We start from the raw sequence: 13598 nt of genomic DNA on the forward strand, positions 1-13598 counted from the left end.
CCGCCATGCTTTACTGTTTGCATCATGTTCTTTTTGTCAAATGCTGTGCCATTTTTATGCCAGATGTTCAAATACAGTGGAACCTCGGTTCTCGACCATAATCCGTTCCAGAACCCTGTTCGAAAACCGATTTGTTCCATCACCGAAATCGTTCTACCCATTAAAAGTAATGTAAAATCGTTTTAATCCGTTCCAACACCCTGAATGTTTACCATGAACATAAACACGAAGCTAACCCAGGCTAATCGTACCTTCGCGTTATCGTAATCTTCCGTACAAAAGATTACGCTAACATGAACGTGTAAAAATAAAAAAAGGATTACGAATAGGATTTCTTACCTTTGTGGTGGACGGTGGGGAGAGAAAAATCATCAAAAGTTTTTCAACCTCTTCCAAAACTTGCGGCAGTTGCTTGCTTATAGCGCTAACTTCCTTAGCCGCATCACTGGATTTCACAGCCTCCTTATTCTTTACTATCGTACTGATAGTAGATTTAGCCGTGCTGTATTCGCTAGCAAGATCGGAAATTCGTACACCTCTTTCATATTTAGCTATTATGTCTTTCTTAAAGGCAATAGTTGGACGAACAACTTGTCTTTTTTCACCTGTCCCGCTTGCACCGACCTTCTTCGGAGGCATAATTAGGGGCTAAAACACCCGTACGCCGCTCAGCATCGCACCCTAGCGTACCGGCGTTCGAACTCCGATTTTTTGACCGAACAGCGAAGTAAGAATTTCTCGAAATTTTTGGTCGAACACCGATTTGTCCGAACTGAGAGGCGTTCGAAAACCGAGGTTCCACTGTAGTTAAATTTTGACTCATCAGTCCACTGAAGGTTGCTCCAAAGGTCTTGAGGATAATCAAGATGATTTTGGGAAATGTGTGACGACTCCTTGCGTTCCTCTGTGACAACAGTGGTTTTTGCCTGGGAACTCTCCCATGGATGCGGTTTTTGGCCAGTTTTTTTACTGGAGTCATGAACACTGACCTTAACCGAGGCCAGTAAGGCCTGCAGTTCTTTGGATGTTTTACAAGGTTCTCTTGTAACTTCCTGGATGAGTTTTCGTCACACTCTTGGAGTAACCTCAGTAGGTCGACCAATCCTGTAAAAGTTCCTCTGTGACAACAGTGGTTTTCGCCTGGGAACTCTCCCATGGATGGGATTCTAGGCCAGTTTTTTTACTGGAGTCATGAACACTGACCTTAACCGAGGCCAGTAAGGCCTACAGTTCTTTGGATGTTTTACAAGGTTCTCTTGTAACCTCCTGGATGAGTTTTCGACACACTCTTGGAGTAACCTTAGTAGGTCGAACAGTGAAAGTTTGCCACTGTTCCCAGTTTTCTCCCTTTGTAGATAATGGCTTTGACAGTGGTTCGCTAAAGCCCTACTGTATTTTGTATTTCCTTTGGTTGTCTTTGTGTGAAGAACCCACAGAATTCAGCAAGGGGGCACTGTAGGGTCCGGGCCACGCTGCTATTAGAGATCAATAGACCCACCTGCATTTGCGGGTCGAGCGTGTCATCTTCCTTTGCCGATGTTGCGCGTTTTGAATTGGGTGGAACCTCGTAGGTCATCACACTCCACCTGACAAACAAGGGGACAAAAAAAAAGTCCAGTTGCCTGTAGTCTCATCTCATCTAATTAGCTACACCGCTTATCCTCAGTAGGGTCGCGGGGGTGCTGGAGCCCATCCCAGTAATCATCGGGCAGTGGGCAGGGGACACCCTGAACTGGTTGCCAGCCAATCGCAGGGCACACAGGGACAGACAACTCATTCGCACCTAGGGACAATTTGGACCGGCCAATCCACCTGAAATGCATGTTTTTGGAATGTGGGAGGAAACCGGAGTGCCCGGAAGAAACCCACGCAAGCACGGGGAGAACATACAAACTCCGCACAGGAAAGTCTGGAGCTGGATTTGAACCCACGCAGGTGGTTCCCTAGACATGAACCGTGCCGCACATGCGCTAACCACTGCCCCGCCGTGCTGCCCGCCTGTAGTCTCATAAATGCAAATTATGGAAAGATCAAGAACGAGTAGAATTACCCTATTTTTCACACTATAAGACAGACCACATTATAAGGCGCACCAGACTATAAGGTGCATCAAACTTCAGTTAGGGCTGAATTGCACAAAAGTGCTGTATTTCTGCATTAATTGACCAGTCAAAATGTATCACTAATCACGATTGCATTACATTGTATGCAACAGGGAATCGAACCCGGATCACATCTCCTTTTTACTATACCAGTAGTTCTCAACTGCACCCATCTAAATTACTCGACGCGACTAAAAGAAATTGTCAACAAGATGAAATACCAAGTTAAGGGTCTAAAATAAGTATTTTTTTTATCTATTAAATTTTTATTTTGCATTTTAGCATTTATCTTAACATTATTTTCAAGGCAAAAGCCCGCGACCCACTAAAAACCTGTCTGCCACTCAATTTTTGGCCTGACACACTAGTTAAGAACCGCTGCACTAGACTTTAGAGACACAGACTACATAAGAAAAGGCATTAAGTTTTACATCATTGTAATTACATTACCAAATTGTTGATTTTATCATTGGGCAGACAGCAATCGGGTCCGTGGTACACCAAAGGTTGAGAGCCAATGAAATAACGCAAACTCTTGACAAAGCAACGCGAGATTCTGACCTGATTGAAATGAAAGGCATTGTGGGAAGTAATTCAGTCGTTCAGAACCGAATGAAGATAAAGGCATTGTGGGAAATAATTCAGCCGTTCAAACTATAAGAAGGGAAAGGCATTGTAAGGGAGTGTTTCGGTCCTAGTCAAAAATGTTGGCACCGATTAAAAATGTTTGTCCCTTACAATGTTTAGTTTGAGCTGAAAAAAAGTGGAGCAAAATTGTAAATCGATTTTCTCGTTTCTTTAACAAATCTGGTGCTAAAAATAGTGGCAAAATTAGATAAGACCCAATGCTTTTTTTATGTGTCGTCTGTATCCCTAGTGGTCTAGTCGGCAGGATCCAGCGCTTTCCCTGCTGAAATCCGGGTTCGATTCCTGTTGCATCAAATGTGTCCTTAGCAGTCTGGTGGTTAGGTTTGTTGCTCTCACCATTGGCATTTTTTTTTTTTTGGGGTGCGCCTTATAGTTCAGAAAATACAATCATTGTTTTATGCTACCACCCCAAGGCTTACCGATCCAGCATTTTGGTGGTGGCCCTTTCCAGTTTCTCTAAGATCTGCAGAAGTTGGGCATCGTCGTCACAGAGACCACCCCAACCTAGAACTCGGGCAAGGTCGTTCCCGGTGCCCAGTGGCAGTACACCCAACTGACACTAAAAACAAAGAAAAAAAGAAAAGGATTAAGTTGTTGAGACCTGCAGGGGGGTCAAACATGAATCTGGATCAGGCCCACCAAGGAACACTGACTGAACACTGCCAGAATAAAATACAATTTTCTGTACACAGACACAGACACAGACACAGACACAGACACAGACACAGACACAGAGAGAGAGAGAGAGAGAGAGAGAGAGAGAGAGAGAGAGAGAGAGAGAGAGAGAGAGAGAGAGAGAGAGAGAGAGAGAGAGAGAGAGAGAGAGAGAAAATTGAAACCTAGGACGTATTTTAAATTAGCCAATGTTTTTTGGGGGTGAAGGATTTTATACATTAGGCTATAAAGGATTTTGTACGATCGAATACAAATTACATTTAATGCAAAAGATATTCACTGGCACGGCGGCGCAGTGGTTAGCGCGTGTGCGGCACAGTTCTAAGGTCTTGGGAACTTTCTGCGTGGGTTCAAATCCAGCTACCGGACTTACTGTGCGGAGTTTGCATGTTCTCCCCGTGCTTGCGTGGGTTTCCTCCGGGCACTCCGGTTTCCTCCCACATTCCAAAAACATGCATTTCAGGTGGATTGGCCGGTCCAAATTGTCCCTAGGTGTGAATGAGCGAGCCAGTTGTCTGTCCCAGTGTGCCCTGCGATTGGCTGGCAAGCAGTTCAGGGTGTCCCCTGCCCACTGCCTGATGATTGCTGGGATGGGCTCCAGCACCCCCGTGACCCTACTGAGGATAAGCGGTGCAGCTGATGAGATGAGATGAGATAAGAGATATTCACTGCTGTGGTGCGAGGTCAGTGCAACCTAGTGGAGAATACTGTATTGTTTACTGGAATGGCGGGAACGGGACGTAAGGCTGATAAGATAATCAGCACATCCGACGATGCAAAAAGGCTGATGACAGAGGACGGCAGGCAATGTTTTGAAAAACGCTCTGCTGTTTTGGTGGAGCCCACGTGGTGCTTCCTTGGCACGCCCATGGGAGGAGCCGGGACACTATCTTGCGGAAAGACGTGGGCCGAGAGGAGAGGCGAGAGAATTTGAAGAGAGGGTTTCCCAGGGACTCCAACGACACTGATCCGACTAATTCCGCCATTTTTGATGGAGTACACCTAGTTAAATTTTTAGGGAAAATAAATCTGCCCCCGTGTGAAAATGTCGGCTATACTTGTTTATCTTTTCCATCAAGAAACGAGCGCGCATTGGTTGGTGAATGTAGGTTGTGTTTGGTTAATGGAGTCAGATAACTCATTCGAACAATTTGGTAAACGATACATTTTGATATTTAATTCCCAACAGGGGGCAGGACTGAGAGAGAAAGAAAAAAGAAAGAAAGAAAAAAAGAGAAAGAAAGTAAGAAAGACAACAAATGAAAATCAGGATGTATATTGAATTAGTCTCATTTTTTTTTGGGGGGGGGGGGGGGGGGGGGGGGGGGGGGGGGGGACCTTGATTAAAGCCCTACAGCAAGCAAGCAAGCAAAAAAGAGAGAGCGCAAGAAAGAGATGCATCATTTAGTCAGCATGCCAAAAGGAACGGTACACAAACTCGTCTCAGCGAGATGTAGAGGAAGCGCAGAGCAGGTGTCCGGTCACAGTACAGTATAAAAGACGCAATGATGGCCAATCAGCATCGACAAGTCTGAAGACAAAGGCGACTGTCTTAAATCTTGGCTGCGCAAAACATTCTTAAGTGGTGCGTGAAGCATCCGTTGTTGTTTTTGTTGATTTTTTTATTCAATCTTTTTTTTCACATTTTTTTTCCTAAAAGGAGTGAACCAGCGATAACTGAAGCACCAAAGAGCAAAGGTTCTCTGCATTCTTGCACCTTGCTTCCGTATAACTTCAAGGGGGTTCTTGACACAGTTACCATCTTGTGCTAAGCTAAATTGAGTATTTTTATGTTCTCTCTTGATAGGATGACTTACAAAGGCCAGAAACTAATAAAAAAGGCTTTGCACGAATATAGATAGATAGATAGATAGATATAGAAATAGATATAGAGATAGATAGAAATAGAGAGATATAGAGATAGATAGAGCTGGATAGAGATAGAGAGATAGGTAGAGATAGATAGAGATAGAGAGATAGATAAAGATATAGAGAGATAGATAGAGATAGCATTAGATAGATAGAGATAGATAAAGATATAGAGAGATAGATAGAGATAGATATAGAGATAGAGGGATAGATAGAGATAGATAGATGGAGATAGAGATAGATAATTAGATGGATAGAGATAGATAGATAGAGATAGAGGGATATATAGAGATAGATGGATAGAGATAGATAGAGAAAGAGCGATAGATAGAGCTAGATAGAGATAGAGAGATAGATAGAGAGATAGATAAAGACATAGAGATAGAGAGATGGATAGAGATAGCGTTAGATAGATAGAGATAGATAAAGATAGAGATAGAGAGATGGATAGAGATAGCGTTAGATAGATAGAGATAGAGGGATAGATAGAGATAGATAGATAGATAGAGAAAGATAGAGATAGGTAGATAGATAGATAGAGATAGATATAGATAGAGATAGAGAATTATAGAGATAGAGATAGATAGATAGAGATAGATAGAGATAGATAAAGATATAGAGATAGAGAGATAGATATAGATAGATAGATAGATAGGGATAGACAGCAATAGATAGAGATAGATGGATAGAGATAGATAGATAGATACTTGATTCATCCCCGTAGGGAATTTCACACTTCCAGCAGTATCCTTGTGTTGAAAAATACAATAATAAAATAAAGATATAGTATACAAAAATACCCAATATAACGTGTTGCTATCGAGTATTTAAATAGTGCTGTGGAAAATACACACTGTAATAAGAATAGGGTAATATGCAAATGTGGGGGTGGGGTTTAATGTGGGCTTTTACTCCCCCGGGTGGAGTTAAAGAGCCTCATGGCAAGAGCAGATGTCAACTCTCACCTGCTTGTGGAGGTTGAGTTTGTCCAGCTCCGAAAGCACCCAGCCCACACTGCCATCTCCTCCACACACCAAGATACGGAAGGTCACAAACTTCTGAAAGAGTCTCAGGCTGGAACATACAACAAAGCCAGGTGAACAAAAACGGTTCATCTCCGGGAGCCGGGTCCACCCTACCCGAGTTCTGGCCCCCCGTTCATCAGATCGAAGACTTGGGCCGGGTTGAGGAGCTGCTTGAACTTGCGCAAGAACTTGACTCCCTGGTTATCCCCACTTTTGGAGTTGACCAGGACCAGAAGAGGACTGGAACAGGATGCCGACGTGGCCTTCCAGAAGCCTGACGTGGAACATGATGTTTAAGGAAAAACGTAGGCCGGAAGGAATTGTGGGTGAGTGTGGGAGAGGCCTTTTACCATCAGAGTCGATGCTGTTAAGTGCTGTAGGAGGGATAATAGACACTCTACACTGACCCAAGGGACACACTTTTCCCATTTGATCTTTGCAGCTGCTGTGGACCTGGCGAACGGACACAAAAACATGGACATGAGAAAAGCAGTGCAACCTCCACACATGCAACAATGACACTTCACTATCCACAAATAGCGGCGTATTTTTTAAGTGCACTTATACAAGTGTGAGGATCAGTGTCAGCACCAGTGTTCCCTCTAAGTTGCTCGCACATTCTCAGCGCGCAAGAAAATCTAGCCAGCGCACAAAAATGAGAGCTCAAAATTACTAATTAAGAAGCGACTTAAGTCAAAGTTACAGTGCATGAAGGTTAAAATACACGGGTTCCCCCGACGTTCTGTCCTAAATGCGGTATTTTTAAGTCGAGTCGAAGTAGAACGAAGTTGAGTAAGGTTAGTAGAATTTGTCGAAAACCGGCTTCTTCGGCTCGGCTCACTAAAAGGAACCGGCTCTTTCGGGTCCCAAACGGCTCTTCGGGTTGTTTTTGCTTCTCTAATCCCAACATGACCAAATATGATGTAAAATTATGCACAAAATGACTTAAAGGAAGGGAGGAATGGAACAAAAAAGAAAAAAATACCAAAATGAAAAAGTAGTGAAAAGCTGAGAAAAAAGAAACAAAAGGAAAAGAAAAAAAGAAGCAAAAATTAAAAAAAAAAGCCAGAAAAAAGAAAAGAAAGAAATGTAGGAAAAAAGTACAAGCTCGGAAAAAATATACACAATGAGATTTTTTTTTAAAGGAATTTTAAAAAAAGTAGAAAAAAACACAGAAAAAAGAAGAAAAAGTTTGTGTTGCATTCAAATAATTTCCAATGATATCAAGTCAATCTTATAATAGCAGGCACAACTACTTTGCCCTGTGCTTACAGCACTTGGCAATGTAGTTGTGCCTTGCTGCAGCAATCACAACTAAAAAGAAAAAAATACCAAAATGAAAAAGTAGTGAAAAGCTGAGAAAAAAAGAAACAAAAGGAAGAAAAAGAAAGAAGGACACATTTAGAAAAAAAGCCAGAAAAAAAGAAAAGAAAGAAATGTAGGAAAAAAGTAAATAGAGAACAAAATGAAAAAAGTAACAGCTCGTAAAACATAAACACAATGATTATTTTTTTGAAAGGAATTAAAAAAAAACTTGAAAATAAACACGGAAAAAAGTTTGTGTTGCATTCAAATAATTTCCAATGATATCAAGTGAATCTTGTTGCCAACATTGTGCTTCCACTCAAAAATATGATTGAGTACAGTTCTGTATCTTACAACCGACTAAATAAGCCCCCTAAAATGTTAATATTATGCGACAAAATATATCAGGAAATAAAAAGAAATGGATATCTTGTGAAAGAATTGTAAGAACAAACGACGTTTGTAGGTCGTACAACCTTTGCAATCGTACATGAGTCAATTCATTCAAAATAGAAAAATCATCAAGTTATTTCAAACACTGATGTAACCTCAAGTGTCTCTTACAATGGCCTTGCACCAGAGGCAGCGCCAGTCCTGGAGTCGCCGAACGCTGCCGCAGTTTTTGTCGCACACCATGCACTTGGCGCTGACGGGCAGGTTGCCTTCCAGCCACTGGTGGGGCATGGACACCTAGGGAAACAGATTCAACCACCGTCGTTGCATTTTTGCTCTTTTACTGCCACGATCCGTTTCGAAACATAGTCGACAACAGGGTTGGGTAGGGTTACTTGAACTGGATTACTTTCAATGACTTTTGGATGACTCCAATACCAAATATGCTAATAAAAGACAAAAGAAACTCAATATGCATAAAATGATGACTCACAACACGTGGTAAGCTTTCTCTCCTGGCTTTGATCTCTTTGATCTCCAGCAAAAGGAACATAAAATGCGACAGAAACAAAATGAAAATCAATCCAAACAGCTTGCCAACATCATTTTTGCCGTTCCATGTATTCCGTTACTCCCCAAGCCTGCACAAAATTGAGTCATTTTATTCATATTGAGTTTCTTTTGTCTTTTATTAGCATATTTGGTATTGGAGTCATCCAAAAGTCATTGAAAGTAATCCAGTTAAAGTAACCCTACCCAACCCTGGTTATGACACAAGGTTTTACAGAAAACTACCTTAATTGTGCAATAATAGATCAATCAATAAACGTCACTTACCATAATCATCAAAACATTGTATGCGCAGGGAATCGAACCCGGGTCACGGCGGTGAGAGAGCTGACACCCCTGGATCAGCAGCTAATTTTATTCCATCATCACACTCATTTTACTCACGGTGCCAGAAACAAATGATAGAGAATGGAGGAAACAGAAAGATAAGAAAAAACGCTGAGTCAAAATAATTATCTAAAACATCAAAGAGTAGTTTCCCTCGTCGTGCTTTATTGCTCTTATTTATTTATTTTTATTTTCAGTTTACTCCATTCTCTAACATCCGTTTCTGGCACGGTGAGTCAAAATTGTGTGATGATAAGATCCAATCCAATGTATGCTAGCTGTATCCCTAGTGGTCGTTGGGTTTCAGCCTTCTCACTGCTACGACCCGGGTTCGATTCCCAGTGCAGAAAATGACATGTTAATGATCAGGGTTGGGTAGAGTTACTTTAACTGGATTACTTTCAATGACTTTTGAATTACTCCAATACCAAATATGCTAATAAAAGACAAAAGAAACTAAATATGAATCAAATGATGACTCACAACACGTGGTAAGCTTTATCTCCTGGCTTTGAGCGTTTAAGTACTCCATAAACAATCAGTTCAATGCGTCTCAGCCGGTGTCAAGGGGCGGGGCTAGCTGGATGCCATGACAACCGTGCAGGACATGACAGATCTCTTTGATCTCCGGCAAAACGAACAGCAAATGCGACAGAAACAAAATGAAAGTAAATCCAAACAGCTTGCCGACATCATTTTTGCCGTTCCATGTATTCCGTAACTCCCCAAGCCTGCACAAAATTTAGTCACTTTGTTCATATTTAGATTCTTTTGTCTTTTATTAGCATATTTGGTATCGGAGTCATCCAAAAGTCATTGAAAGTAATCAAGTTAAAGTAACCCTACCCAACCCTGGTCGAGAAATCAACTAAACGCACCCCGTCCTCATCTTCGATGATGTCGTTGCCGATGGAGACCAGGGTGGTCCACTTGCAGTTGTTGGTGGAGCGAACGGCGCAGCGCTTGTGAGCTTTGAATTTGCAGACTTTGGGGAAGAAAGCAAGAAAAAACATGGTCACTTCAGTAAAACGAGCCAACAGGGGGCGGCAGTGGCTCAGGAGGTAGAGCGCTCGTCTTGGCATGATGAGATTTCAGTTCTGAGGCTCCTCTTGTTCAATTTTTACATGCTGCCCCTGGGTCAGTTAATACACAGTAATGACGTGTCCTACCATAACTATGCAGATGACACTCAGATTTACATCTCGCTGACAGCAGGAGAACATGGGTCCGAGAACTCACTCTGTCACTGCCTCCAACAGATCACTGTGTCTGACTCTCTCCAACTAAACTCAGACAAGACTGAAGTCATTGTCTTTAGCCCACAACAACCCAGAGAAAGTGTCATCAGTCATCTGGAATCACTTAGTTTAATAGCTAAAAATCAGGTTAGAAATCTCATGGACTCAGTCCTAAACTTTAACAGCCACATGAAATCCATAACATCATCAGAACCATCTCAAAAACATTGCCAGAATCAAAGGTTTACTGTCTAAACCAGACTTAGAGAAACTTATCCATGCATTTATCTCTAGCAGGTTAGCCTACTGTAACGGCCTTCTGACTGGACTTTCTAAACGAGCTGTAAGACAGCTGCAGAACATCCAGAACGCTGCTGCTCGGATCCTGACTAGAACCAGGAAGTACGACCATATTAGTCCTGTGCTCAGGTCTCTGCACTGGCTTCCTGTCGCTCAGAGAATAGACTTCAAAACAGCTCTGCTGGTGTACAAGTCTCTTCATGGTCTAGCACCAAAGTACATCTGTGACATGTTGGTCCCATATGAACCATCTCGGACCCTGAGAACCTCAGGGACAGGTTTTCTGCTGGTGCCCAGAGCCAGGACTACCCAGGGTGAAGCTGCGTTTCAGTTCCAGGCAGCTAGACTCTGGAATAGTCTTACTGTTGACGTCAGACAGGCGTCTACTCTGAAAACAGCTCTGTTCAACTCTGCATACAACTGAAAGGGTTCTATCTGCACTCTTCACTTTTACCTTATTTGAATTCATTGATTTTATTATTTTTATCTGTGGTTTTCATGCATTTTAAAAACCACATTTTAAATTCTCAATGTCTTTTATTGTGTGTTTTTAACCTGTCTGCCATTTCTGTGAAGCACTTTGAATTGCCTTGTGTATGAATTGTGCTATACAAATAAACTTGCCTTGCCTTGCCTTACATGTCGAAGTGTCCTTGGGTAGGACACTGAACCCCTAATACCCGCAATAAGCAGGTTAGCGCTTTACATGGCTGCACGGCCGCTATTGGGAAATGTGAAGAACACTGAAAAGCGCTTTGGAAAGTCTTGACTTGATGGGCGGCAGTGGCTCAGGAGGTAGAGCGCTCGTCTTGGGATCAAGAGATCGCAGTTTGAATCCCGGCTCCTACGTGTTACATGTCGAAGTGTCCTTGGGTAAGACACTGAACCCCTAATACCCTCAATAAGCCGGTTAGCGCCTTACATGGCTGCACGGCCGCTATTGGGAAATGTGAAGCACACTGTAAAGCGCTTTGGAAAGTCTTGACTTGATGGGCGGCAGTGGCTCAGGAGGTAGAGCGCTCGTCTTGGGATCAAGAGATCACAGTTCGAATCCCGGCTCCTCCGTGTTACATGTCGAAGTGTCCTTGGGTAGGACACTGAACCCCTAATGCCCCCAATAAGCTGGTTAGCGCCTTACATGGCTGCACGGCCGCTATTGGGAAATGTGAAGCACAGTGTAAAGCGCTTTGGGAAGTCTTGACTTGAAAAGCGCTATATAAATTCAGATCATTTCATTTCATTTCATATACCTTCGCAGGAAAGGCCGTGTGAGGTGACACCCGGAAGAGCCTCCCTGCAGACGTTGCAGAAGGTAGGTCGAGCGTGGGAGCAGGCATACCAGTTGTGCATACCTGAAAAATGCTCCATGTTGAACTGGCTGGTCTGCAGAGAAAGAAAGCAAAAGCTCATTTTTTGCATACCTTTTGTAGAACATGCATGTATTTCTTTATTCCAGGGAAACGAACCGGGCAATGTTATCCTCAACAAAGTGAAAGGTGGTTTTTAGACTATGAATAGCAAATGCCGAACTCTGAGAAACGTTAAATTCAAGATTTTTTAAGACTTTTCAAGTGCCTTTTGAAATCAAATTTAAGACCAAGTTGTCAGGACCAGGAAGACAGGACCCACTTGCGTGCGTTTCTCTTAGTTTTATTTGGAAGAAGGGAAAGGATAGTACACACGATCCGCAGGACGAGCAAAGGCAGTGTCGAGAGCGGGAATAAAAACAGATCTGTGGGCGGGACGGGGGAGCAAAAATCGAAGTCAAGTTCAGAAAATGGGTGGGAGCCGGTAAACAGACGGGAATCAGAACAGGAGAGTGTCAGGGTTGAAAGGCTTGCCTAAGGTGAGCTGAGGTTCGCAGACGGACTGACAACTGGTGACAGGAAGACGGGGTATGAAAATCAGCGTCCAAGGCAGTTGGAGCAAAGGAGCAAAGGAGTAATCATGACACAAGTCAACAAAAAAGCACCGTTGAAACAAATAGCACAAAAAAATCCCACATGAATTCGAGTAAATTTTAAACAAGTCTTTTTTTTTAAATCTTTTTTTTAATCTGATTTTGGTCCGGTTAAAATATTTCCATTTGTAAAACTAGTTTTAGACAGAAACAATAAGTAAATAGGATGTTTACAGTATATCATGGATCCTCAATCAAAACTGGCAGATAACTACTAATTCCATAGAACGTCTGCTACATTCTGTCATGATTAGCCAATTGCCCTAACCAGCGCTCCCTCGTTCAGCCCCAGTTGCCACTCGTTTCCTAATTAGTTCTCCTTCTATCTAAACACGTCATTCTCATTTACTCCTTGTCAGTCCGTCTGCGAACCTCAGCGCATGTTAGGCAGGCACTTTTGACTCTGGATCCCAACCTGTTTCGAATCCCCGATCCAAGCTCCGTTCTCCTGTCCTGGCTACCCGTATTCTGATTCTGTTTTCTGTATTGATCCCCGATCCATGCTCCCTTCTACTGTCCCGGCTACCTGTGTCCTGATTCTGTTTCCTGTATCAATCCCTGATCCAAGCTCTGTTCTCCTATCCCGGCTACCCGTATCCTGATTCTGTTTCCTGTAACGATCCCTGATCCAAGCTCCGTTCTCCTGTCCCGGCTCCCCGTATCCTGATTCTGTTTCCTGTATCGATCCCCGATCCAAGCTCCGTTCTCCTGTCCCGGCTACCCGTATCCTGATCCTGTTTCCTGTTTCGATCCCCGATCCAAGCTCGGTTTTCCTGTCCTGGCTACCCGTATCCTGATTCTGTTTCCTGTATCGATCCACGATCCAAGCTCTTTTCTCCTGTCCTGGCTTCCCGTATCCTGATTCTGTTTCCTGTATCGATCCCCGATCCAAGCTCCGTTCTCCTGTCCTGGCTACCCGTATCCTGATTCTGTTTTCTGTATTGATCCCCGATCCATGCTCCGTTCTCCTATCCCGGCTACCCGTATCCTGATTCTGTTTCCTGTATCGATCCCTGATCCAAGCTCCGTTCTCCTGTCCCGGCTACCCGTATCCTGATTCTGTTTCCTGTATCGATCCACGATCCAAGCTCCGTTCTCCTGTCCTGGCTTCCCGTATCCTGATTCTGTTTCCTGTATCGATCCCCGATCCATGCTCCGTTCTCCTGTCCCGGCTACCCGTATCCTG

At 43.2% G+C, this 13598-nt stretch overlaps 1 protein-coding gene across 1 annotated transcript in view; it reads right to left on the reverse strand.

Annotated features, from left to right (window-relative positions):
* The window catches only part of LOC148356212 (diacylglycerol kinase delta), a 96745-nt gene that overhangs the window by 33831 nt on the left and 49316 nt on the right, over positions 1-13598 (reverse strand). The window contains 8 exon segments of the mRNA XM_088348369.1: positions 1499-1586; positions 3170-3309; positions 6260-6368; positions 6434-6593; positions 6670-6772; positions 8189-8314; positions 9793-9899; positions 11703-11835. Of these exon segments, the coding sequence (XP_088204495.1) occupies positions 1499-1586; positions 3170-3309; positions 6260-6368; positions 6434-6593; positions 6670-6772; positions 8189-8314; positions 9793-9899; positions 11703-11835 (966 nt within the window).

This window comes from Urocampus carinirostris, chromosome 11 (genome assembly GCF_059441175.1).
Source record: "Urocampus carinirostris isolate Australia breed hairy pipefish chromosome 11, RoL_Ucar_1.0, whole genome shotgun sequence".
Lineage (NCBI taxonomy): Eukaryota > Metazoa > Chordata > Actinopteri > Syngnathiformes > Syngnathidae > Urocampus > Urocampus carinirostris.